We start from the raw sequence: 25,205 nt of genomic DNA on the forward strand, positions 1-25,205 counted from the left end.
TTTCTAAAATTCATGAAGCTTTTGGTTTGCAGCAGCGTTCTGCGAGTGCTTGTTTTTAAATTGCAAAAAGATTTTACAACTTGCTGTGAGCTGTCATCTGCTATAAATGTATAGTACAAGATTGATGTCTCTGTAAAGACCCATTCAAAATAGTGAGCGAATCATGCCATTGCATCACGCTGCCCTGTTAATGCTAACCAATGTGAAAAAATTTCTCGAGTGTCATGGAAGATACAGCCAGTTTCTGATTTTGGCCAAATCAGAACAAAGTTGTCAAATATTTTGAAGAATTTAGATTGTAAGCTATTAAATGCAACACTATTGTTGCATCTTTGACCCGGTTAAACACTGCCTTTAGTAGCCTAGTAACCAGTGTTAACTCTTAGCTGTAGTCCTGCAGCCGTGTGTTGGAACTGAACTCTTTATTAGCATTATTAGCCCAATGGGTTTTTCCAAATTTTCTATCCCCCAGCATTCCAACATCGGAAGATAGATAGATAGATAGATAGATAGATAGATAGACACACACACACACTATATATATATATATATATATATATATATATATATATATATATATAATTTTTTTTTCCCCCTCTTTCTTCTTCGAGTGCAAGTAAGCAGTAGTAAACAAGCTGGCTGCCAGAGTCTGGGTGCTCCTCCTGAGCATAAGCTGTCAAGTTAATTGCAAGTTTTACAGGAATGTTGCTGCTGCCTGCCATTAACTTGTGAAGTGATCCGTGCTGCCATTGTTTTGATTGGTATCATCCCAGGCAATTAAGGCTAAATTCCCCCTGCCAATTAGATATTTAATATCCCACTGTTAACTTTTAATAATCACCTTGCTTTTCTCTCTGGTCTGCTTTATGATGCAGACTTGCTGTTAAATTCACACTTGGTTAGTTTGCACCAATAAACACTGTCAAAGTTGCACTTTACCTGTTTGTATCACACTCGGTGTGTATTTACATGCTGTTGATTTCCCATCTGCTTCAACATTTTAATTTTAGTGACTTAGGAGCAATTCTAGGAATTCTCTGATGAGAGCAGATGTTTTAATTTTTTTTTTTTCCTTATCTATAATCACCGCTCATCGTTATTAATGCATGCATGTGTATGATTAATTAACTCATTAGCAAGGTCAGGCTTTAGCTGACCTTTGGCTGCTCTGATTCACGCAATTAAGCCCAGTTGCGATAAAGGAATACTGTTACTCTCACTTTGCTCTTTGTTCCACAAGAATGCGATTGATGATTGTGTTCTGTCCGACACTGAGGGTTGTCAGAATTTGGTTTTTATGCGCTTTGCAGACATTTTCCGTTAAACTAATTGAGGCAATTATTGAAACTCTGGATTCTCCCACTGCCATTCTGCATGCGTCTAGCCTCACAGTGGTTAGCAGGTCCAGCGTGTAGTATGGATCAGAATACCGTGGATATCAGTGTGCAGGGAAGGAGTTGTCTTACATGCTGCTTCTTGGCATCCCATAGAGACTGCCTGCACACTCAAACCTAATTAAGGAGAAGGCAGTGTGCCTTACAGCGCTCTCCATTATTCATAAAAATCAGCCCGCCACACAGAGCGAGCCTGCCATAGCTTCTGACGTACCTGCCTACCTCTGTTTGTCTAAGTGACAAGGAGGAGGAGGCCAGAAATTAGACACGCATTAGCATAGTCTTTTTTGGTAGGGGTTCGGGAGGGGTACGCACACTCTCTTGGGCCGGCTGCGGTGTGGTGGAGACGGCAAGGGTTTGATAGGCAGGCTCGGTGGAGGAATGCAGCTGTGCTGATATCAGTGGAGGGCCGTCTCTGGAGGCCTCCCGGAGCTCTGCTGAGGAAGCAGGTCACTTCGTGACAAGCTGCAATAGCAACTATATTTGTCTTAAAGAGAGAGAGAGGTGGCAGCGCAAACCCAAAACAGGTGTTACTGTGTTGTCTCCTTGTTTTGATGTATTGCCTGTGCTGTACAGAGCAACTTCTATACACACTCATCCTCCCACCAGAAATGATGTTTGGTTGCTTGTGAGATTATGTGGCCTCACTGTATGTTTTCAATGTGTGATTGCATCCTTTCGCCCTGTTTCCACTGAACTTGAGGGACGTCTTGGCTAGACGTGTTTTGAGTCAAGTGCTTTTGGTTAGTATTCTTTACAACTTGTCTAGAGCTTCAGAAACACTAGGGGGCTATAGGTTATAAATTATAAGGCTATTTTCTCTCTGTTGCTGCTGCTCCTTCATTCACTGTATCATCTAAAACAAAAACAGCTCTGGTCAGCATGACCCATGACTTGCAAAACTAAACCCACCCTGAATTTGTTAGTAATGCTTTTGTAGGAGAGAGAACTCCTAATCTGTTAAAAAGCAGTGTGCTTGCATATACATAGTCAAGAGAGAATCTGATTATGGAGGATAACAACTTTTATTTCATTAGTGTGGCTGTTCGCGGCCTGTTTCACAGTCTAACAGATCCTCTCCGAGCCCTGAGGTATTTTTCTGCATAAAGAGCAGTAAGCTAGTCACTTGGAAGTCTTTGGGAGTGCTTTGGAGATTTGCCATTGCAGAGTCACTGTATATTATTTTGAGGTGGGTGTAACTTCCTTATGCCAGTCACGGGTGCTGGTGTTAGCCTGTTGGATTCCTGTGGCGGCCAGCTGTTTGTTATTCTTCTGTACTGCTCTTTAAGGAACTGCAGGAGGTGGAGATGGGGGTTCTAATCATTAGCACATTAGCCTAACACAAATACTCGTGTGTGTGTGTGTGTGTGGTGGAGAGAGGAGACAGGGAGCGACATTAAATCATCAGAGAATTGTTTACTGCTTTTCTTAAGCAGCATTAATGAATGGAATCCCTGGTTGATAGCTGTACACATCTGTAGACTGCTGCTTTGGTGAACTGCAGCTTGGGATTTTCGGAATGCTGTGTTTGAGCATTGCCCCGGGGCTCCTGCCTGAAAGAGAAACGTGCTGCTGCTAAACAGGGACGTCATGCTCTTGACTAAAAGAGTAGAAGTGATGGGCTTTTGTGCTGTAATTAATCTCGGCCTTGATTTACAACGCCAGTACATGAGTGCTGTTCCAGGCACAGGCGAGAGGCCTTCACTGGGAGGAAATCTGAAATCATTTTAATTGTGGAGGCCAGTTTTCCCAGCAGGGGGTTTCAAGACGCTGGTAATTTTCTTTGTTTCTTTTTAAATTTAATCCCCTATTGAAGCACTATGATGGTTAATTACTGGTCAGTATTCTGCCTGGTCGTAGGGTCCTCTGGATGAATATTTCATGATTGTTGTTCTTTTCTTCTCTCCTTTCATTTCACTTTACACGTTTTATATGAGGGGGAAAAAAAGCTTCTGGAAGAGCTTCTGTTGGTTGAAAACGATGGTTCACAAGGTCATTATTGAAATGGCAGTGCACCCTCATTGCACCTTGGTTCTAAATAGATGGCCATCACTCAGCTTAATAGTCTGTTTCTCCTTTAATATCTGTAGTTGAGATCTGTTCTTTAAGACTCTTGGCAAGAACTTTGCAGAACAAGCACCCTGAAAATCTCAGATTTCTTTTCTTCTCCCTGTTAGTTATGCTGCTGTGGCCACGATTTGACTAGGCTTTCCCACAGCTCTATTAAAGTGAATAAAGATTTTTGCGGTGAATGAGCAGTTGAAAGAGTAATGTATTGATTTTAGTGAAAGAGAGCCAACCTAAAGCAGAGCTACAGCGAGGCAGGTTTGAAAGCAGAGGCCAACGTGTTGAAGGAATTAATGTTGGACGGCTCGCAGGTTCGCCAGTCCCAGGTGTCTCTGAGAATTTGTCCGGCTCAGAAACCGAAGAAGAGAGGGAAATGAGGAGAGGCCCGGAGAAGCAGAATCTCCACGGTGTTTGCCGAGTTGTGCCGCTCAGTTTCGCTTGACGTGCCAAAGCCAACAGGGCCTGGATGTGGAGAGGCAAATTTGCCGACATTACCTTTGAATGAAAAGCTCATTTATCCAGAACAGCCTTGCTGATGCGTTCTCGGGCGGTGCTGTCAGTACCTGGCCTTTCTTCCTGCATCTCTCCTTCCATTTTTCATAGGCACAAGCTCTTTTATACTGGAACTCAAGTGGGAAGACAGGTTAAAGATGGGGAGAGAGAGGGTTTAGGGAAAGGCAGGTTATTTTTTGGGATGTTTAAGGGGGCAGAAATAGCAAAGGGGGGAAAGTGAGTGGATAGAAGCTTTTGAGAGGTGAAGGGTATGTTTTGGGAAGAGGAGGGGGCGAGAATGATCTGCAGCTCAGGTGCCATAGTTCGATAAATCAGCTCAAGCTCCAAGGACGGCGGGATAATTGAATTGTTTTGGTACGGTTGTCCTGAAGTGAATTGTGCGTTAAATGTGAAGGGTCGCTCTCGTTTTCTCTCTCACTCCCTCTCTTTCTCTCTCACTCTTTTTTGCTCACTCACTCGCTTTCTTTACTGGGTGGGGTGGATGGGCTGAAATCGGATCCAGCGCTTGGCTGAAGGGAAGCTTCTCTTGGCCCGTAACGCGGGGGCCTGTGGGAGCCATTACAGAGCACAATTCACATTTTTGCATTTTCAGATGGATTTAACTGGAGAGCCGAGTCCTCAGCACTGACCCCGTTAACATTCTGCAGTGTCTGGGAACGCATGGAGCAGGCCAGCCTTTACAGGATCTGCCGCCGCACTGGACCAGAAGGTGTTGCGTTTGGCAAACAGCAAGAGCTTTTGAGAGACATTTTTATGGGCACAGAAATACATCTGCCATGGCCCTTAGTGTGTCTATTATTCTATAGTGCCTTAATGGTCTGGAGAGGAATCATTTCCTGAGCGCAGTTAACTACATGCTTAGAGAAACCCTACCCAGAGCGGGGGGATTGGGAGAACCTGATGGCCTAGTTCCCAGCTCACTCTGGCAGCTCTCACGCAGCTCTGTTACACTACACTTACAGTCAGCCCCGTCACAATGGCCTTGATTTATCACATTGATTAGATTTATGGTGCGGCGTGCAGAGGGGTCTAGTACACTCTGCTCACTCTCTGATCCAGAATGTACTGTGCAAGATCACTGTGATCTCCAAGCTTTACTCTGATCTTATGTTCCTCTAAGAAATTTAAGCTCTCTAAGCAAAGGCACGCTTGAGTTAGCCACCTTTTCATGATGCTCAACAATGACAAATTGGCAGCAATTAAAAGAGAGATTTATACAAATCTTCAGAGTTTGTAGCTCGTCTGCAAAACAACTGAAATAAACACCTCTGAAAATCAAGTGAGAACTGAACCCAGAAATATGGAAAACAAAAGAAAAAATCTGGAGCATTTCATATTCAGTGATATTTGCTTTGGTGTTATGAAGAAATATTATGAATGTTCAGGCAATTGATACACATCCCATGTCATTATTTTGTGTGAACAGTACAATGTATAATTCTAAGTCAAATGTAATAATACACTATCACAATTTAAGTACACTATACTAAGTTCAGTGTTGTTCAAGCATTCCATATTATGGCTGTAATTTGCACCACAGTAAACAGTTATAGGTGAAATGTATTTATATATGAATGAAATTTACATGAGCTATCTTAAGCTTGGTGGGGATGTACGGTGTGGGAGGTAATTGCAAAATTTCTCAATCTTGATGACCTGCCAAAGTTTGCCCATGGATTGGGCTGTGGCAGAGCCAAATCTGATCATAACAGATGGTACGTCAACAGTGGTGGATCTGTACAACTGATGGTTAACTTAATCTTTATTGAGCCATTTCGCAACAAAAATTGCTCTTATTGCTGCCTAACCATGTCCAGTCTGGGAGCAGCCCAGTGTCGCTGTCAGAGGGTTAAGTGCTTTGCCCAAGGCCACTTCCAGGAGTTTGAGCTAGTGACCTTCTAGTTGCTGGCCCACTTCTTTTACTGATGTGTTCTGTGAAATTGATTGGAAAAGGAACTTCAGAATGTTTTGGATCATTGCGGAGTGAGTGATCCATGTTCTTTGAAGTTGCTAACTGGATGAAGTCCAGGTGAGGAATACTGACTTATTTTAGATGCTGTTTAGGATCAGGTGTTATGTTTTTTACCTGCATGTGCAACAGACCTATAGGTGTATAAGTGTTTAGATTTGTCCTTTAATTATTTTGGAAATGAGACGGTAGTAGATGAACTGGAGGAGTCAGGGATGATGTGCAACATGCATGTAAATTCTGGAGCTAGGTGGATTGCAGTGTTTTAAGGTAGCAGGAGAGATATGGTCAAGTTCAGCTGCTTTTCTTCAGGTTCATTTGTTACATAAACTATAGACATCTGTCTTGTTCCCTGGTGAGGATTGGAGGGGTAAGTGATAAGTGTACTCCTGATGGTGAGCGGTGGAGGAAGGAGGAGTGAGGACTTGAAAAGAAGAGCTAGGAGAAGCAAACATGAGGTCCAGCATGCTTTCTGCTTTTTTTTTTTTTACGTTTGTGTTGATAAAAGCAGTTGCTTACAGCCGTTCACAAAAAAGATGCATGAACAGTGACCAACAGTTGCGAATGCTGAATTAGCCAACATGAAACGAGTCACATCAGGTGCTAATTTTCTTATGGAACTTGATGATAAATAATTTGTACTTATCTTCAGATGGAGCTAGCAGTACCCAAGGTATTATTTTGGAAAAAAAATCTTCTGGAACACAACAAAGGCAGAAAATAACTCCAAAGTGGCCCTAGAGTGTTTCAGAAAAGTAAGATAACAAATGACCAAACATTTCTGAACCAAAAATGGTCCATAAAATACTAAATTATGCACTTCCTACACAGAGTATTGGGCTTGAAGCAGATGAGAGCTTGGTAATGGCTGGACCGCAATAACAAGATTTTTATTGTCTGCATTTGGAAAGACAGCACTAGTCACTAATGTAGGGTCACATTCATTGGGTAACCCCATTAGATGGGTCATTGGCACAGATATGGAAGCCAATGAAAAATGAAAGGGAGAGGAAGCAGTCTTTATTCTGCTGATTAAGTGGCCTATTACATTAGCAAATACACATTTTAATGGATCACCGCTCATCTCCTAATGATCCTTTAATCTGCATGTTTTTATGTTTTTGGGCTTTTTTTTTTTTTTTTTTTGCTTTATTCGGGTGGGTATGTTACTTAGACAGTGGCTATAACGGCTGCTCGTTTGCACACCCAGTAATTGTTTGTGTTTGTGCTTATTTGAGGCACAATAATTAAATTTGTGCAGAAGTGCCGCTGTTCATAGCCTGCGTGGTGGGACTCCATTTGAGCCGAGCACAGAGTGTGCTCCATTTATCACAGTGAACAGCGCGCTCCTAGTCCTAGCTCCAATCCCTCTGTCTCGCTGTCATTCTCTCTGCCCATCTCACCCAGAGCCAGAAAGAGAAAAGACTGTTTAATCCACAGAAACACTGTCTGCCCACACTGCTGTACACTTTAAGGGGGCAATACCGACAGCGTACTTTATGGTTTCGTAATGGCACCCTTATTTTTCACCAGAGCTGCTCTGCTGTATTTATCAGGCCGGTACATAGGGAGATGAATGGAGGAGAGCTCGGTTCCATAGCATTAGGAATCCGGAGCACTCTTGCTCGTCGTAAATTACGCTCCCAGCGCTCGCTCATGTCTCGAACAGTCATCTCAGCCGCCAGATATGAGCCTTACTGCTTTCTGTTAAACTCCTACAGATGTTACCAGGCCTAGAGGGGGTCAGATTTAGGGAGGCGTCTATGTTTTCCTCATAACATAGCCGTGTAATCATATACACACAGCTGCCAGTTGTCTGTTGTTTACACAGCCCAACACTTATTTTAGTGCTTTCTACCCCCTGCACGCACACTTTAGTGTCAACCCAGTGTTATGCTGCTTACTCCAATGACCATCTCCTTGCATGAGTGTTTACCATCGTGTCTCATTGTAATACGTCTGATCTTGATGTGTGTCAGGTTGTCGAGGCTGTTGCAACTTTTATAATCACATGTTGTCTTGTTGCAGTTGTTTTTTCCTAAAGTCGTCGGAGGCTTATAGTGACAGTTTTCATTGTTATAGTATTCTCTCTCAGCAGCTACAGTTCGTTAGGTTCATCTCCAGCTGCAGGCTGATTGGTTGCCATCCTTCTCAGGTCATTGAGACGTTGAAAGCTTCCTCTGTGTGTGTACCTGCACAGCAAGCCCAAGGTCTCTTCTGCTTCAATGACACTGATATAACTGTTAGAGTAAACAAACAAGGGAGAGGAATTTCATCTTCTAAAGAATCTGTCCCTTTTTTTCCTGTGAGTGAAATTCGAACTTCACACTATCTTTTAAAATGCTAAATGAACCGTTTCCCCCTCTGTAATGTACATCTACCCATCCACCTATTATCAGCATTTTCGTTGCTGTCTTTGATGTCATCATCCTCGTTTTTGCTATTTGTTTATTTAGCTGTAAATGAATTCTTTCTCATTCTTGACACACATTCCTGTCAGATTGCAAGTGGTGTAAAAATGGATTTGGTTGCTTGGCACAGCCTGTGGGGTCAGAGGTCACTCAGCAGCGGCATAGAAACGGAGCTCGGGGGTTCTCTCCCGCCTGCTGGCTCAGAAAAGCCTCTTTCATTCACAGAGGAGGATGAGGGCGGGGCAGTTAGTATCCATAAAAGAACACAAAGCACTAGAGCAATGAACAGCTCCTTCAGAGAGAGGAGTTATTAACGCTTTGTGAACGACAGGATTTCTATGGCGGTGTGGAACGTTTGGGAAGGACAAATAGGAGCTCCCTCAAAACCTGCGCTGCTGCTCAAGGTCTGAGCTGCTAATGCAGCCATACACAAAGACCTTTTCAAACATTTCCAGCGCATTTGTTTGCTGTCACTTTTGGTGGCAGCCAGAGATTCAGTTTGAACTAACTCCTTTCTACCTGTGTGTCCCCCTCCCCCCCCCCTCACTCACACTCTCTCACTTCCTTTTTCACTCGCGCCTTGTTTGATTAATTTCATGTCTCACCCTCTATCACACTTTACCATTTTTACCTTGACATGCACACACTTTCTTTCACATTTGCCTCTCCATCAGCTCCTCCTTTCTCACACTTTCTCTTGCTGTTCTTGTGCTCTTCCTCTCTTTTTTTGTGTCTCTCTCTCTCTCTCTCTCTCTCTCTCTCTCTCTCTCTCTCACTCTCTCTCACTTTCTCTCTTTCTTTCTCTCTCTTTCTTTCTCTCTTTCTTTCTTTCTTTCTTTCTCTCTCTCTCTCTCTCTCTCTCTCTCTCTCTCTCTCTCTCTCTCTCTCTCTCTCTCTCTCTCTCACACACACACCATATGTACTGTGTCCCAGGCTGCCACTGATCTTTTCCCTGCGGGTGTCTAACATGTGCTGGAGATCAAAGCAGAGTGTCAATCTGAGGTCCAGGGGCAAAAGAAATTCACCTGCAACTCTGTCTGCTGGACCAAGAGAAGGCCCTCTCTGTCCTTCTGTCTCTGTCTTTCTCTTTCTCTCTATAGGTCTCTGTTGTTCTCCCTCTTTCTCTCTTGCGCTCTCGTTCTTCTCTCTCTTATCTGTCTCTGGCTCTCTGTCCTGTCTCTCTTTTATCTTTTTTTGTCTTTTTGTCTCTCTCTTCTTCATATATATACTTTTTTTCCTTTCTGCTTTTTTAACTCTACCTCTTACTCTCCTCTCTCTCTCCCTTTTCTCTTTCTCTTTGTCTTTTTTTTTTTAACTCTCCCCCCTCTGTATGTCCCTTAAGGGGAGGAGGGTAAGCACAGCTGCATTCCCACACCCTCTCCCCCCACCGTCTCTCTGCAGACAGGATTAGCCTCCCAGTCTGACCGCGCTGGACCGGGGAGCGCAAAGTGCCCCTTTTACGACTAGATAAACTCCCGCCATAAATCGAACGGCGGCTTTCACAGCCTCTGCTTCTCATATTAAAGAGAGTGTCGGAAAGAGTCTAGTTTGGCCTGCACCATCACTGCACCCAAACTACTTCAGCAGATGGGTGATGAGGGCCGGTGGCCCTCGTCCTGCTCCGGGCCAGTTCGCGGGACGCCCCGCAGAAAGAGTCCATTGTGGTTGAGCATTGTGTCCCAACCCCAGCAACACAGCCTTGTTTGTCTTATGCATAATTCAACAGACCTCCCTAGTGCTAAACAACAGGTCTCTGTGCTGTATGTTTAACGAGAGAGGGCCGGAGAGCAGCGAGAGTTTGTCAGATAAACTCTGGATAAAGCCTGGCCTTGATGCGTGAGTGTTGTCTGAGAGGCTTCACTGGGAAAAACTCCTCCATTGAAGCTGCTGTGCACTCAGCTGATCTCGCAGCAGATAGCATCAGGGTGCTTCGCTCTGTTTCAGTGTGTTTGTGAAAGGGAGAAAGAGAGACACTGGATGGTGTCATTTAGACCACGCTACCGCTGTGTTCAAAGGGCCTAGTCGCAGTAATCCTACCCCATCCTCTCCCTCCTACCCTCCCTTCCCCGTCCAAAAAATGACGCTGCATTCTCACCTAAGACATCCACCCTAACCACAAGGGGAAGTGGTACTGATGCACTCTATGCTTAGCTTAGTTTCTGTGCAAGAGACAGTGACTGAGGCTACTAGGAAGTGCATGATAACGTGATTCTAAAACATGTGCACGACTAGACAGTTTACATGATGGCTACGCACATGTCTTATTGGTCACTTTTACCAGTTTAATTTTTCAATAAAGTGTTCTTATTAAACAAAAAAATAAAAAGTATCACTTAAAGTATCACTTAAACGTTGTGCATGGATTGTTATTCGCCAGTTAAGTCCATTTTTTGGTCTTTTGTAAAAACTCTGGCTTCACAATTATTCATCAATATAGTAAATCCTAAATCCTGCAAAGTTTTGTTTCCGACAGCAACGATCAAATGTACTTTTAAGCAAAAAAAGCTTAAAATATGAGCATAGCCTTAAGGCATTTATACAATAAGTGCACACATTTATTTGTAATATTTACTCATTTTTAACTTTCCCAAAGTGGAAAGTAACCTGCCCAGTTAATCTATTTACATGTTCTGTAACAATGCGAATTTAAGAAATCAAAAATGCCTGAATATTTTGCGCATTTGTTTATTCATGTTATGTTCAGTGTGTAATGGCCTTAAGTGCCCTCATCACTTAGCCTGTGTATGTGTGCGTTTGTGTGGTCTGATTGCTGGATCGGATTGCTCCTGACCTGCTGGCGTCACCGACAGTGTGAGCAGAGTAGTTGCAGTAGAGGCTGGAGGACTGAGGCCTGTCTCCCTGAGCTCAGTCCCTCTCACTGCCTTCACTGGGAGAAAATTAGATGGTTCTGAAATGGCTAGGATTACAGTGAAGCGTGGCAGTGTGTTATTTTGTCCCTGTGCTGTAGATGAGGGTGGTGGGGAAGAGTAGGTTTGTGGTGAGGAGTGTGTGTGTGTGATGACGCTGGCAGCCCTGCATTATCAGATGTGTCTCCTGTCCTCCATAGTTGTGTCTGGATGGGTGTTGTTTTGAAATATGTGTGCATTTGACCAGGCTGGGCCAACTAATTTGAGAACTCTGGGTTATGTTTCTGTTTGATTCTGTGTTTAGTTCTCTGTTTAGGTAAAAGGGGTAATATGTCAAAAGTGATTAAAACAAATAAATACAATAGCTAGTTTAGTTGAATTCATCATAAATTCCGACCAGCAATCCACATCACCTCAACCTCGACTGCAACAAACTGCCCCACTTTCCACATCGCCATTGAAGCCAAAAGAGCAAAGATGCCTGCGGGGGAAAAATGGGTGGGATTGCTTTATCAGACGAGAAGACGAATGTTTAGCAAATAGTGTGCGTGAGAAAGGTTGGTGTACCATGGGGGTACTACAAATTTGATGAACCATCGCAAATGTGTAAGTATCTTGATCCTTATCTGAGTAGCATCTTGCATCCAGTCCTCATTGCCTCAACTGTCACATACCCATTTGGGGCAGGAATAATAGCTGTTTTTTTTCTCTCCTGTTCTTATCTTCTTTCTTGAATACAGTGCAAGAGTGGCTCTGAGGCTACCACACCAGCTAGATAATAACATTTAATATGCTATTATTTTTAATATCTCTGTGGAGTTTACACATCACTCACGTGCAAGTGAAGCAAAAAATGCAGAAAATACTGAAATGTACATGAAATGTATGTCTAGCCTGCCGGCATGGACTGTAATACTGATTTAAAGTAGGAGCTTTACTGTTTCTGCAGATGGATGAAATATTACTGTTTTTAGTTGTCATTTTGAAAATGAGTGTTCAAGTACTCGGAAATGTCAACTAGTATTCTAAGCCTGTATTCAAACTTGCCTAACATTTGAACTCCGTTTGGTATCTGTTTATCTAATTGGTTCAAATAAGGCTTGTGCAATATTAAAAATGAAATGAATTGTATATTATCTTCACTTTAAAATAGGTTTTTGCTAAAGTTTGCTGCCAGAGGTGTAACTGACAATAAACAAAAAAGTTCATTTCTCATTACCACCTGTTCCTATTTCAGTAGGTGGGTTTATCATTAAATTTAAAATAATTTTGAATGCATTAAGGTGGAATAGGCACTTGGTTCTGCTAAATAGATCTAAAAGAATGAGGTGTGAATAAAAATAACAATGTTCTGGGCCACTTTTTGAGTGGACAGTAGTACAGTAACAACATTTGAAAGCTAATATCTGCAAGCAGTAACTATTTTGTATAAGTAATAGAAAGTAATTTGAAGAGCTCCTGGTATATGTTGAGTCAAAGCCAGCCTTTATCACAGCACTTCATTTTTCACTTGAGCTAGTAATATATGGTCAGTAAGGGTTAACGATTTGGCAAAAATTGTTAAAGAGTTTTCACAGTATATGGTAAGTCACAATATATTTTCTGGCATCTGATCATTTGGAAAAGATAATTTAGTGCCACCTTTAAAAATGGTATCAAAAACTGTGAATGCAGTTATTAATCATATTGCAGCTTAATTTATCACAATAATACATAATCATTTCCCAGGCCTTACGTATCTTAAGAATGTATCAAACTTTCTATAACCCATTTAATATATTGCAGTTATTTATTCAGCTTTTAGTATCTAGTTATGTAATCCTGAACATATAGTAATTTTCAGCCCCTTTTAAATAATGTCAAGTTCTTATGTAGGGTGTGTTTTTAATAAGGTTTCTGACCATGTACTTCATAGACCTACTTATGCCAAGTGTTCTATAACGGTGTCAAACGTGACTCTGTTATTTCCAAAGCGAACTATCCATTTTATAACTGATATTTTGTTGGAGCTCGTCCTTAATTTTGGCTTTATGTTTGTCTGTTAATGATGATTTGCAAGCTGATGTTTGACTATCTGTCAAAAGAATAAGTCAAAATTTGCATCCCTACATGTAATATACCCCTTTTTTTGCATAGATATTCAGCACTATTCATTTCCAAATGTCGATATTATGGTAGATTGAAATGCCCGTCCCTGATTTGGGCAAAGGCCAGAGGCAGTGACTAAACTGCAAACCAAAAGATGACACAGTGGACAAGGGGCTACATGTTGGAGATGGCATGCACGGTCACCTGAGCATGAAACAAACCAGATAAGAGAAACTGACCAGATGTTTCACTCTGTGGGGGGCCAATAGTGGGGGAGGGGGAGAAGGGAGAGAACGAAAAAGAAAGAAGTCCAAAGCTTGTTATCCTGTTGAGAGAGCAGAGACTTGAGCCCTATAGTGATGAGTGATTTAATGCAGCCAGGCAGTGCACATCACTGTCCCCTTCAGTGACAGGTCTCTCTCTCTCTCTCTCTCTCTCTCTCTCTCTCTCTCTCTCTCTCTCTCTCTTGTTCTCTCTCTCTCTCTCGCTCTCTCTCTCTCTCGCTTTTTTTCTCTTTCCATCTCTCCCTCCCTCCTGGGCTTTGGTGCCAGGCTGGCAGCCTGTGATGGGCAGACGGCGAGTTGTCTTCATTATAATGCCTTTATTTATTCATGTGTCTGCGGCCAGTGACAGCAGAGTCTGTGCTAGTCTGTACTCTGCCTGCATCCTCAGAGATATGACTCACATTCATCTCTCTCTCTCTCCCTCTCTCTTTCTCTCTCTCTGTCTCTCTCCCTCTCCCTCTCTCTTTCCCTCCCTCCCTCCCCTTCTATTTCTCTTCCTGTAGTCAAGTGCTACTTTTGCTTAGCTTCAAAAAAAGAAAAAAAAAAGCTCTGTGAAAATACAAAAGACTCATCAGTCAAATCTGATGGCTCATGTCAGCACAGAGAGGGCAAAGTGAAAACATCAGTTTTTCTGCAGTGGAATTGTTCACCTCGAACCGCTGATAGGCAGCTTAGCTCATACAGACGGAAAGTGCCAGATTGCTCACAGCCACTTTTGTGCGGCAGCCGCCGGCCTGCTATTTTAGCTCTATAAATAGTGGGCTGCAGTTTTGCCGGGTTGATAAGCCTGTAATCGGAGTTGCTTTCCATCAGGTTACAGAGGGGCTTTTAATCCTGAGGCATGTCTACTAGATCCAGGAGCTTTGCAGGTTAAGGAACGTTCACTGGCATTGTTTAAGACTGCGTTCACTAAGTTAAAAGCAATTAGATTATGATAGTTTGTGAACAGCAAATGAATCTAATTTTGCCATTAGCCACTACTGCCAAAACACTATAATCATGCATTGTGTTGTATAATAATTTAACTTTTCACATGTGTATGTCTTTTGTAAATATAGGATTATTGGGTCAAGTCACATCCTGATCTGAATTGGTGCCCTTCTTTTTTTTATATATATATATATATATATATATATATATATATATATATATATATATATGTATATATATATATATATGTATATATATATACACACACACACACACATATTCAGGTTCATCTTTACTGTTTCAGGCATTTTGAGCAGGCAGCCCTGCCTCCCTACACTCTGGGGTCCTGCAGCCTGATTGTCGTCAGCAGAGACAGCAGTGTAGGGGCTCGGAGAAAAGCTGCTGCTGGTGGCCGCTGGGACACGCATTGGATCCTGTCCCAATACAGAGCTCCTCACATCTGCAGCATGTCATTCTTAATGCCTCTCAGTGAGACCAGAGACGACACAGAATACACAGCACACGCTAGATTTATTCTTGAATCATTGCTCAAATATGTTGTGGTGAAATACATTATAAGTCACAAGTTTGGGGACACCTAGATGACTGCATACAAAAGCTTTCTTGTTTTCTTTTTTGGTTTACAGTAAATTCATGTTAAAGTAAACATTAACCTCAAGTTAAAAGTTAAAACACAAGATATGGTCTATGCATTTTTTTTACTAGTATTGTTATGCCAAGAAAAAAACAAAAAAAAATGCACTGGATTAGTCATTAAGAATGCAGAGATCTGTGAATAATTACGGCAGTTGTAAATGGCCGCCACCCATTACCCTGGATGCTGTTTCTGTTGGTTTGGACAGATTGAGACAGCAGAACCAAAAATAAGCCCCCACTATAATTGATTTCACTTGCTCAAATTTGAGTCTTTATCCTCTAAACTTACCTCATTGCAGCCAGAGTAGCTGGTGGTTTAGCTTTTGCGGTAATTTAACATTAGCCTCTGGTGTTATAAAGGCTATAACTTAAAAGTAGCTTTAGCTACTCAAAAACACAGGTTCACTTGCTCAGATTTAAGTGTTTATCCTGCATTAGTGAGCCACGTTAAACCTGTGTGGTTCTGTTTAAAGCTGTTTAGACTTTCTTGCTAAGCCAATGCGAGGTTCTAGTGCTAACATCTAGTGCCAATTGACTCCAGTGGCGTTGTCGTGAGGGCTAAGGCAATGAGGGGTCAAGCAACAAGTTCTCTCTCTCCCTCTTGGCTCAGGTGCTCATGCTGCCCTTAACAAGAGCCAGATGATGCTGGTTTGACATTGGCAGCATGGATTCATGCCGCTTCCTGTGGCTCGGGGCTCTCGAGGCTTGGGCACTGGATTTATGCTGGCTCTCTCGCCTGGCACATACTCTCATTAGCATATTTTAGTGTTTTGGACCATGATAGGTTCAAGCTCATTAATGGCATATAAAACTAAGCAGCTGTGTAGAGCCCCATGAATGATTCTCTGCCGACTTTTCTAGCTCCTGTTTATCCTGTTCTTCAATGATCAAGCCACCTGACAAGACCACTACAGAGCAGGTGTTATTTAGGTGATCATTCTCAGCAGTGCAGCAGCACTGACGTGGTGGTGGGGTGTTAGTGTGTGTTGCGCTGGTACAAGTGGATCAGACACAGCAGTGCTGCTGGAGTTTTTAAACACTTCAGTGTCTCTTCTGGACTGAGAATACTCCACCAAGCAAAACATCCAGCCAGCAGCGTCCTGTTGGCACTCATGAATAACAAAATGACTAACACAAACTGTGCAGCAACAGATGAGCTATTATCTCAGACATTAATTACATCTACAAAATGGATCAACAAGGTAGGTGTGACTAATAGAGCAGCGAGACAGCAAGTGGACACAGTGTTTAAAAATTCCAGGAGCGCTGCTGTAACTGATCTACTTGTACCTGTGCAACACAAACACGTCACCCAGTCAGTGCCACTGCAGTACTGATGATGATCCACCATCCAAATTATATCTGCTCTGTGGTGGTCCTTGAGGATTCTGATCATTGACATGCTGGGCAAAATTGAGCTAACAGTGTATGCAGAGAAACAGATGGGCTACAGTCTGTAATTGTAGAACTACAGACTTGTACGTGTTGCTGATATAATGGACAATGAGTGAAGAAAAATGGATTTGTACATAATGAAGTGTATATGTAAACATTCTTTCTTCAAAAGAAGCACTACGTGCTACCTGTGAGCTAAAGTCGACATTGAGTAGTTGTGCCTGTATGAATACGGAAGTAACTAATTAAAAAAATAAGCAGTATCTTGTTGCCTGAGTTATACGCTGTCAGCAATTGCTTAACAATGTGCCACCCGCAGAGCCTTGCCTTGTCAAAAAAATAAAAAAAGGAAATATGATACCCCTTCTGTCTATAAGAAGCATTCCGGTGGTTTCTCACCTCTCAAGCAAACTGCATATGTGTGAGAGAGTGTATGTACATCTCCCTGCATGCAGCCGCATTCTGTTAGCACACGACTAAGTGTGCGTAGCTTGGGGGAGTAGCACAGCAGGAGCTGCCCGCTGCCTAATTTCTGCTCTTCATCCCCCCAGCGTAATGAAGCGCCCCTTGCGTCCATTTGATCACGCCCCAGCTCTGCTGCTGGCGGGTAATTGGGATGTGACTGAGCATGAATATCCCCTCGCCCGGTGTCGCCCGACCTCACTGCGACCCTGCAGATAGCTCTTTGTCTTAATGGAAGTATCATCTTTTATTTAGATCTCCATTTGAAAGTAATTGTCAGCAGGAGGGGGTTATTGCAGGAGATGAAGACGAATAGACTAGCGGCTGTGCAGCAGACAGGAGTGTTTGATTGGCTGCGTGTGAGGGCTTTTTTTTTTTTTTTTACTTTGATGATTTGAATCAGAGCAGAGATATAGAGGTGTTTCTCTATTCTGATTCACAGGCCTATGATACTGCTGTGATCTCTGCCTGATGAGCAGTAACAACAGCTAGTGTCCATGTACATAAGGTGGAAATTATTACCGTAGGCACTCGAACATATGTTATATCATGCTGCTCTGATGCACATACCATCTTTGTTATTCTCAACAGAAGAAAACAGATGAAGCAAAAGCTTTTCCTTGGCCTCACCTTTTGTTACAATTTGCATACTTCTCATGTTTGCAGTCTAAAAGGTTCACTTTAAATGCATTTATGAATGTTTTTTTTCCACTAGCAAAGGTTAGAACATTGCTCCAAGCCTGTCAGCTTTGTCATTAGATCTTTTCAAACTTCCATCCTCGCAGCACTAAAAAGCTGAAAGGGAAATGCTGTGTACTTGAATTGATCGTTTTTGTGTATTATTGGTTTTGAACAGGCCTTGTAAATGTGTGGATTTCTGAGTTTACCACAAGGAGACTGTACTTGCACAGCTGAAAAAGTGGTAATTCAAAGTTCCATGTATAGTGTAGTTAGACTACACTGGTATTGGGCATGCATGTTGTTCACGTGATAAATGTAACAGTTAGCAGTGACCAAACGAACACCTGGTAGTTAATTTCATTGCGTGACAGTTTCCGTTCTTTACTAATTGATGAGGACCACATGAACACAAAATGATTAGGAGTTTAGTTTGAATAGTATAGGCCATCTGAAGTGAGTATGCAAGCAGGGACATCGTTTGTCCATGGTTAACACATAACGAATGTACTGAGCAGGCTTACCTTTGCATCACTTTATTTATTTGTTTGTTTGTTTGTTTGTTTTATTACAACAACATCAACGGCTGGTAATAATGTCATGAAGGTGGAGCTCGGAGTATGCAATGGTGCACTCATCAATGTTTTCTAAGCCATGTGTAAGCCTGTAGCATGGTTAAAACATTTCGCCAGAAGCTCTAGTTATAAACAATAAACCTTACCTCTTACACAGACAAAGTAGTTTGATTACCTAACGATAGCATTTCATTGTTTATCTGGGATTGCTTGTGTTATAGATTGTAATCTGGACCTTAAAAGCACCAACCCTGATCATGGAGTCCAGTTCCAACCACAGTGTGCTACACCTGCTCCAGCTAATTAATTTCTTCAGAAGTCCTTGATTTGGCTGTATGGATACATGGTGACAGTTTATTAGATGCAAGTTGGAACTAAACTCTGCAGTAGAGCTTCAGAAGGCGGATTGGTGATCACCGGACTTGGGAGAGTGTTTTAGCACGGGTGTACTCTTGTTTGCGGTGCAATCCAGAAGCCAAGGTTTAACATGTTTCCTTATGACGTGTATTCTTAATCTCGTCTTGGCTAGATTTTGGTTTTATTAGCGGAGACATCCTAAGGAACATGAAATTACTGGAGAAAGAGCTGCAACAAAACATGGATAATCAGCTGTGAGGACAGGGGTGCAATTGTTTATTACATTTGCCCTCTAATCCACCAGCTTGTATGTAGATCATTCATGCAGTCTGGAAGCGTTTGGTGGCCAGCTCACAGTGGCAGCAGGGAACCGCAGTGGTGACCTTGGGACATGAAAGGATGTATGGAATTCATGTATGTAATCTAGATGCACTGCATTGTAGAGCAGTATGATGTGGACAAAAAGCTAATGTTACGATTGTATTGCTACATGTGACTGTGATATGCTGGGTGAATCATTGATATCATATGGATAAGCACAATGATTATGATGAGTCAAGCTTTTTTCATCACATTTTTATTTGAGCATTTAACGTCATAATGTTTTGTGCAGCATTTTAAATCTCTATTACTACACCCCTGTTAAGTCAGCAGGCAGCAATGAGCAGGCAGCAAATTACCTGCTAGTTTTTTGTTAGGACCGATTAAAAGCATTATTAGAGTATAATGAAGTGTTACCAATAACTTTGCTGGATTACACGAATGCCTTGTTTTTAATCAACACATTTACCTGGGCCTCCGGTTGGTCAAGATGTGCACAGCACACAAAAATAATCATTATAATTGTTTAAAATGCATCATCGCCTGTTGCAGCCTTCTGCAATATCAATATTACATATATCTGTTTGGCAATAGTGACTATCAAATACTCTGCAACCCCATCATGTTGGGTACCGCAGTCGGATGAGATTATTACTACAGGCATTTTCACATATGTTGGATCTAGTGTTAGAGGAATAAACAGTAGAATGAAACAAATGAGCCAAAGGTATTACCCAGTGCTCCATGTGTTAGTTTTATAGCCTGCATATATTTCTTCATTTTTTTTTCCTCTGAGGATACGTTTTCATGTTTACTGCATTAATTAGTGGCGAGGCGTATTGAAACACTGGGGTGTTTCTCTCATTGATGGATATGGTTATCTAGTGCGAATGATGAATTTCTCATGTATGCAGGTCATCCCTGCCAGCAGGAACGGCTCATTCACAAGGGGCCCCATCAACAGCCACTGCAAGGTTGCAGTTAAACAAGCAAGCGTAGCATCGCGTACTGCAATAAATCTTTGGAGGTTAAAGCCCAGAGCACTAAAAACCTGGAAAGTCCTTTTCATTATCCCCATAAAAGTGGCAAAGTCACAGTGTTTGTGTGGCTAGGCAGCATCCAGGGCACTGGAATAAGTGTTCCACTTTAATCTAGTCTAGCACAGGCATGTGCTGCTGGCTGCTTCTGCTGCAGTCGCCACCATTTCCTTCTACGGACCTGCTCTCTGTCTCTCGTAATGCCTTTCTCTCCTAACCACCTCGTCTTTGTTAAAAGACTTGCGTACTCTCACCGGTCTGTAGATGCATCTTGAAATCCTTGAATAATATCTGTCATCTCAGTGAACAATCACTCTTCACAGACTACATGAGCTGATTTTTACGGAAGTCAAAGTGGCTAATATACACCAGTGACTTATTGAGTCAAGTATTTTTTTTTTTTTTTTTTTTTCAAGAAATATTTTGTGCAGCCCTTTCTCAGTCCTTCTGAGAAGGCTATTGCTTCCTGTTTTCAGAGCTTATTCTCCCTCTGGGCTTTGTGAGTACAGCCCTACAGTCGCAATCTCTCTAGTGCCTTCTCACTGCCTTTCCAGGAATTGTACCGGTCTACATTGAAAACTTTCCAGATGCTGGAAGTGCTATTTCCAGCCCAGTAAATCCAACGTCACACCAAGTTTTTTTTCTTGTTTTTTTTGTCTTTCTTTCTTTTTTTATTATTTACATGCTCCAATTCAGAATCTGTTTACATTTCACAATAATCAGTCCTCCCCCCCCTCTCTCTCTTTTGTATTCCCCTTTTTCCTATTCTTTTTTTTTCCAGTGGATGATCCAAAAGCCCCACAAAGTGGCCACTTTCTTTGGCTGTATAGGAAAGGATAGGTTTGGAGAGATCCTGAAGGAGAAGGCTGAAGAGTCCTATGTGGATGCCCACTACTATGAGCAGAGTGAGGAGCCTACAGGGACCTGTGCTGCCTGCATCACCGGCGACAACAGGTCAGCTAGCACTTTCCTCTGGGAAGGCCTTTATCGCTTCCTCAGGATAACACCCCCCTCCTCCCAGCACACACACACACACACACCACCTCGCCATGCGCTGGGACTGGCTGTTCCCTCACCGGCTGTTCTACTCCTTTCCGCCAGAGCTTCTTATTTATTTATTTAGAGGGGTTAGATCAGCACAGAGGTATTTTGATCGACTGCTTGACTTGGCCCTGAAGGGTGCCAGATTCCATGACTAGGCTGATATATGAGGTGGGCAGACCGCATTACGTGCCACCTAACCGTTTGATATCAGCAGATTGTTTTCAACTTTGATTCATTTCAAAGTCTATAGAAGCAGGTGAAATTTTATAGGAGCTGTGGTGTCACCTTTAAGCTCCCGTTCCCTGGAGAGAAGCAAATATGATCAGGTTAATGATTTAAAAAAAAAAACAAAAACAAATGCTCATCACTTATTAGCTCTGCCCTGTTAATAATTATTGGTCCTTATTTAGAGGAAAAATTATCAAATGAGCCAAATAAAAAGTGCTTATCCTTTCAGAGACAGCATTCCTGCTGACACAAGATGAATAATATATGCTCCATCCCAACGCACATGCCTGCTACTAACTTCAGATGGGATTGGATGTGTTGTCAATTTTCTGTCAGCTTTTGTTTTTTTTAGCATGTAGCTAACTCTTGACACATCTGTTGCTCCTGTTCTGGTGAGTCATATAAATCTGATAGCTCATCTACTGACTTACAGCTCTCTCTGGCTAGGCCCTTGTCTAATTGCAGTTAATAGTGGTAAAAAGCATTGCCACTGGTTTTTAAAAACATTGTTGATTTATTGATTTGTTTCATGCAAAGCAAAGCAAGACAGGAGTATTCACACATGTAGGTGGAACTAAACTTTTAAATGTTGGTTGATACCCTACATTAATACCACCTTTATAGGACCTAGTCAAACATGCTTTTTGGTGCAGGCAGAGGCATATCATGGCTGCCTCTGTTGCACAATGTACTTTTTAGGATGTTTCCAGACCAGAGCATAAGTTTCAGACTCATGTCATCTGTCTCAGGAAGTAAAGTCATGTCTCGGCTCTTGTTCTTCATAAATGTGACATAATCACACAGTCAGTATGCTGCAAACTTAATGCTAGCTCAGTAAATTTAGATCAGCGTTTCTCATTGCTCATAAATCCTCATCCTCCCTCATCAGCTTTTTCAGGCTTGTCTTCTTGGTGCATACTAAGTCATCTAATCTTTGTTCATTGTACAAGACTTGGCTACAGTCAGCAAAGTGGGGTTGGACCACTTGGGGGTGGGGGTGGTTCTGGTTTAACCCTTAAGCTACTACACACATACACTTGGATTTAATATTTATAGTTTGTTTGAGCATTGTTGTGCTTGTATTTGTGAGTTAATGCATAAGCTTATAGTTGCCAGCCCAAAACACCACCGTCCCATTGGGAGTTCTCCTGACTCCAGCTTACTCACTCCAGCATTGAGGTAAGCAGTCACACAATCTTAAAGAGTGACGTTTGTGTGGCATTCAGTTTTTCTTACTAGATGAATTACACTTTTGTGGCTGAAAAAACCCAACCCAGTTTAACTGGGTTCTTTTTCCACCTGGCTACCCTAATAAGATGTCTCTGTTACTAGCACAGGCCTATCTCTGACAGATTTATGTTGTTGCTATCATGAAGTTAACCTAAGCTGAACTGTAAGCACTTTTCCCAGTAAGCATATGAAAAGACACAGTTCTCAGATCTTTCTTTGAGCTGGAGCCTAAAAACATTTCATCGTGGGCCCTTTATTGTGGATTTGTCTCCTCTCCGCACCCCCTGGTGCAGAGAGCTATTGGAAGCGGCCCGTGCTGGAAGTGTGTTGCCCATTAGCGCTGGCTGTTTGAAGTGGGTGCGAGTAGTGGTGGGCAGTGCTGATGAGCCGGGGGTGAGGCGCAGAGTGGATGATGAGGAGAGTTCTCTTTGTTTTCGCCCGTCACAGTGTTGGCCAGCCTGGGCCACGCTTAATGGGAGCCAGTTTTGAAGAGTGCAGGCTTATAGAGCTGTCAGCCATGGCCTTATGAGACTACTCATTACCGCCTCACCTGTCAGAGCAGACTCTTTCATTACTGGAGACTGTAGAGGTCACACACCACACACATGCAGTGCACACCCCTGCAGCTTATAGACTGACAGGATGTTTGCGCTTTGATCAATACTGTTCCCAAAGCTTGCCTGCTACAGCAGCACAGGGGCATCTGCATGTTGCTCCCTGGCTGCTCGGGCTGCTCCTTCTCACTGACCACACCGGCGCACACTGAGTAGGCAGGAGGTAGAGTTGAAAGGCTGCTGTTCTGGGATCAAGATGTGGGGGGGGTGGGGGTCGTAGGTCACTAAGGGTACTGCAGTGTGTTTGATTGCTGTTGTCCACTGGGTTTTACCACTGTAATGGAGAAGCTAACCTTTCCTTCACCCGGACGTTCTTATACTTACCCTACCATTCAGTGGTTTTGAAGTACTTAATAATACTCTAGGATCTTTCTTTGAGCTAGAGCCAAAAAAGTGCTTAGTAAGTGCTTTTATTTGAGCATGGCGGATTTACATATTAGTTATTATACCTTAATTCTTGTGTTATATAACTTTCCCAATCTTTTTTTTTTTTACATTTGTCAACATTGCATACTAAAACTCAGAAGACTAGTGTAGGTGCACTGGTTGTTTAATCATAGTAAGTAAAATGCTTAAATTTATGCTGTACACATCCACACCTGGTTCCTGTCACCACCACTGTTAAGAATCAGTCAGTCTCTCTACCGTGAAAATGTCATTGTTTTTACATCTCATTGATTGAATTATGCAGAAATGTAGAAAAACGAAAAAGAAACGTTTTTAATTAATACTATCTGCCTCCACCTCTTCAATCTATGATGTTGCATTGCTTAGTGATTTATTTATTTATGCTGCATTTTGTTTGCTAACTCATCCCTTAGTTTTTGAGATCTCAACACCAATTCACGTCCTCAATGTTTGGTGTGATCAGAAATGGTGTTTGTATACAGCATTTTGAATAGATGCATGACTGCTTCTTCCCATGAAGTCACAGGTGGTACAAGTCCATTAACAACACACATGTGGAATACCTAGCAACCCCCAGAGATATCAGAGCAACCATCTAGCAACCCCCTAACAACCACCTGGAATATCATAGCAACCTCCTAGCAACCCCCCAACAACCACCTGGGATATCACGGCCACCTCCTAGCAACTCCCTAACAACCATCTAGCAACAACAAGTTACCATATTAACCCCATTGCAACCACCTGTGATATCATAACCAACTAGCAACGTCTCAGCAACCTTAAGCTGAGTAATCACCTTGAATTTTCCTCAGGAAATGCACTTCTTTGAGTTATACAGCTTTCCATTTTTACTGAAATCACCCAGCTCTGTTCTTTATTCTCTAAGGATCTGAAATGTCATACATTCATTTTTTGAAACCAAAAGTACTTTAATCATATTATACTGATTTCATACTTTTTTGCAACAAAATTATGTTTTTGAAATCATTGTTGTTGAATGGATTTCAAGCTTCTAAATAGTAGGCTGTACTTCAGATTTGTTTATCAAAGTATTTATTTATATTGGTATTAGACTATTTTATATTTTATATTCATGCAAATCCTAGGAGAGCTGTGCTAAATGGAGTTTTGTTGACATGCATGCTTCTGTGAGAACAGTTCTGTTTGTTTTGACTGTTGTTTTTTTGCCTGACAATGACATTGTCTTTCATTTGACCCTCCTTGCTTATAAAGATCTGCGTGTTGTCAACATACCCTGAAGCTCTATGACAGACAGCACAGTGCTTGGGCTGCTGCTGGAGTCGAATCTGTCTAGCGCTGCCTCTCCAAAGTGCAGGACTACTGTTGTATTGATTCTCATTTGCTGAGAGGCTGTACCTAGCACTGGCACTTTCCTAGGGGTAATGCAACTTCAAAATAGCGGCTAGCCTGTGGGGACTGTTTCCTCCCGCTAACAAGTGAATAACGAGAGAGGTTGTTTTTCAAACTGGAATTAGTTGTTTTTGTTGATGCGAGGACCACCAGGAGGTTAATGGAGAAACAGTGGTCCCGGCGGACCCACACACTTCCCCTACATTATTGATTTCTTTGTTCATTTATTTATGGGAAAGGTCTTGTAAGGCATTTGCGTGGAAAAAAGTGGTGTGTTGATATTTAATTCTGGCTCGGTTGAC

General features: G+C 42.2%; 1 protein-coding gene across 3 annotated transcripts in view; it reads left to right on the forward strand.

The window, feature by feature from the left end:
* The window catches only part of adka (adenosine kinase a), a 172,271-nt gene that overhangs the window by 58,550 nt on the left and 88,516 nt on the right, over positions 1-25,205 (forward strand). For all 3 annotated transcript variants that reach the window (XM_017696547.2, XM_017696550.2, XM_017696549.2), the window contains exon 5: positions 20,787-20,959. In XM_017696547.2, the coding sequence (XP_017552036.1) occupies positions 20,787-20,959 (173 nt within the window). The remainder of the gene's footprint in view (positions 1-20,786; positions 20,960-25,205) is intronic.

The sequence above is a fragment of the Pygocentrus nattereri genome, chromosome 5 (genome assembly GCF_015220715.1).
Source record: "Pygocentrus nattereri isolate fPygNat1 chromosome 5, fPygNat1.pri, whole genome shotgun sequence".
In the NCBI taxonomy this organism is placed as follows: Eukaryota; Metazoa; Chordata; class Actinopteri; order Characiformes; family Serrasalmidae; genus Pygocentrus; species Pygocentrus nattereri.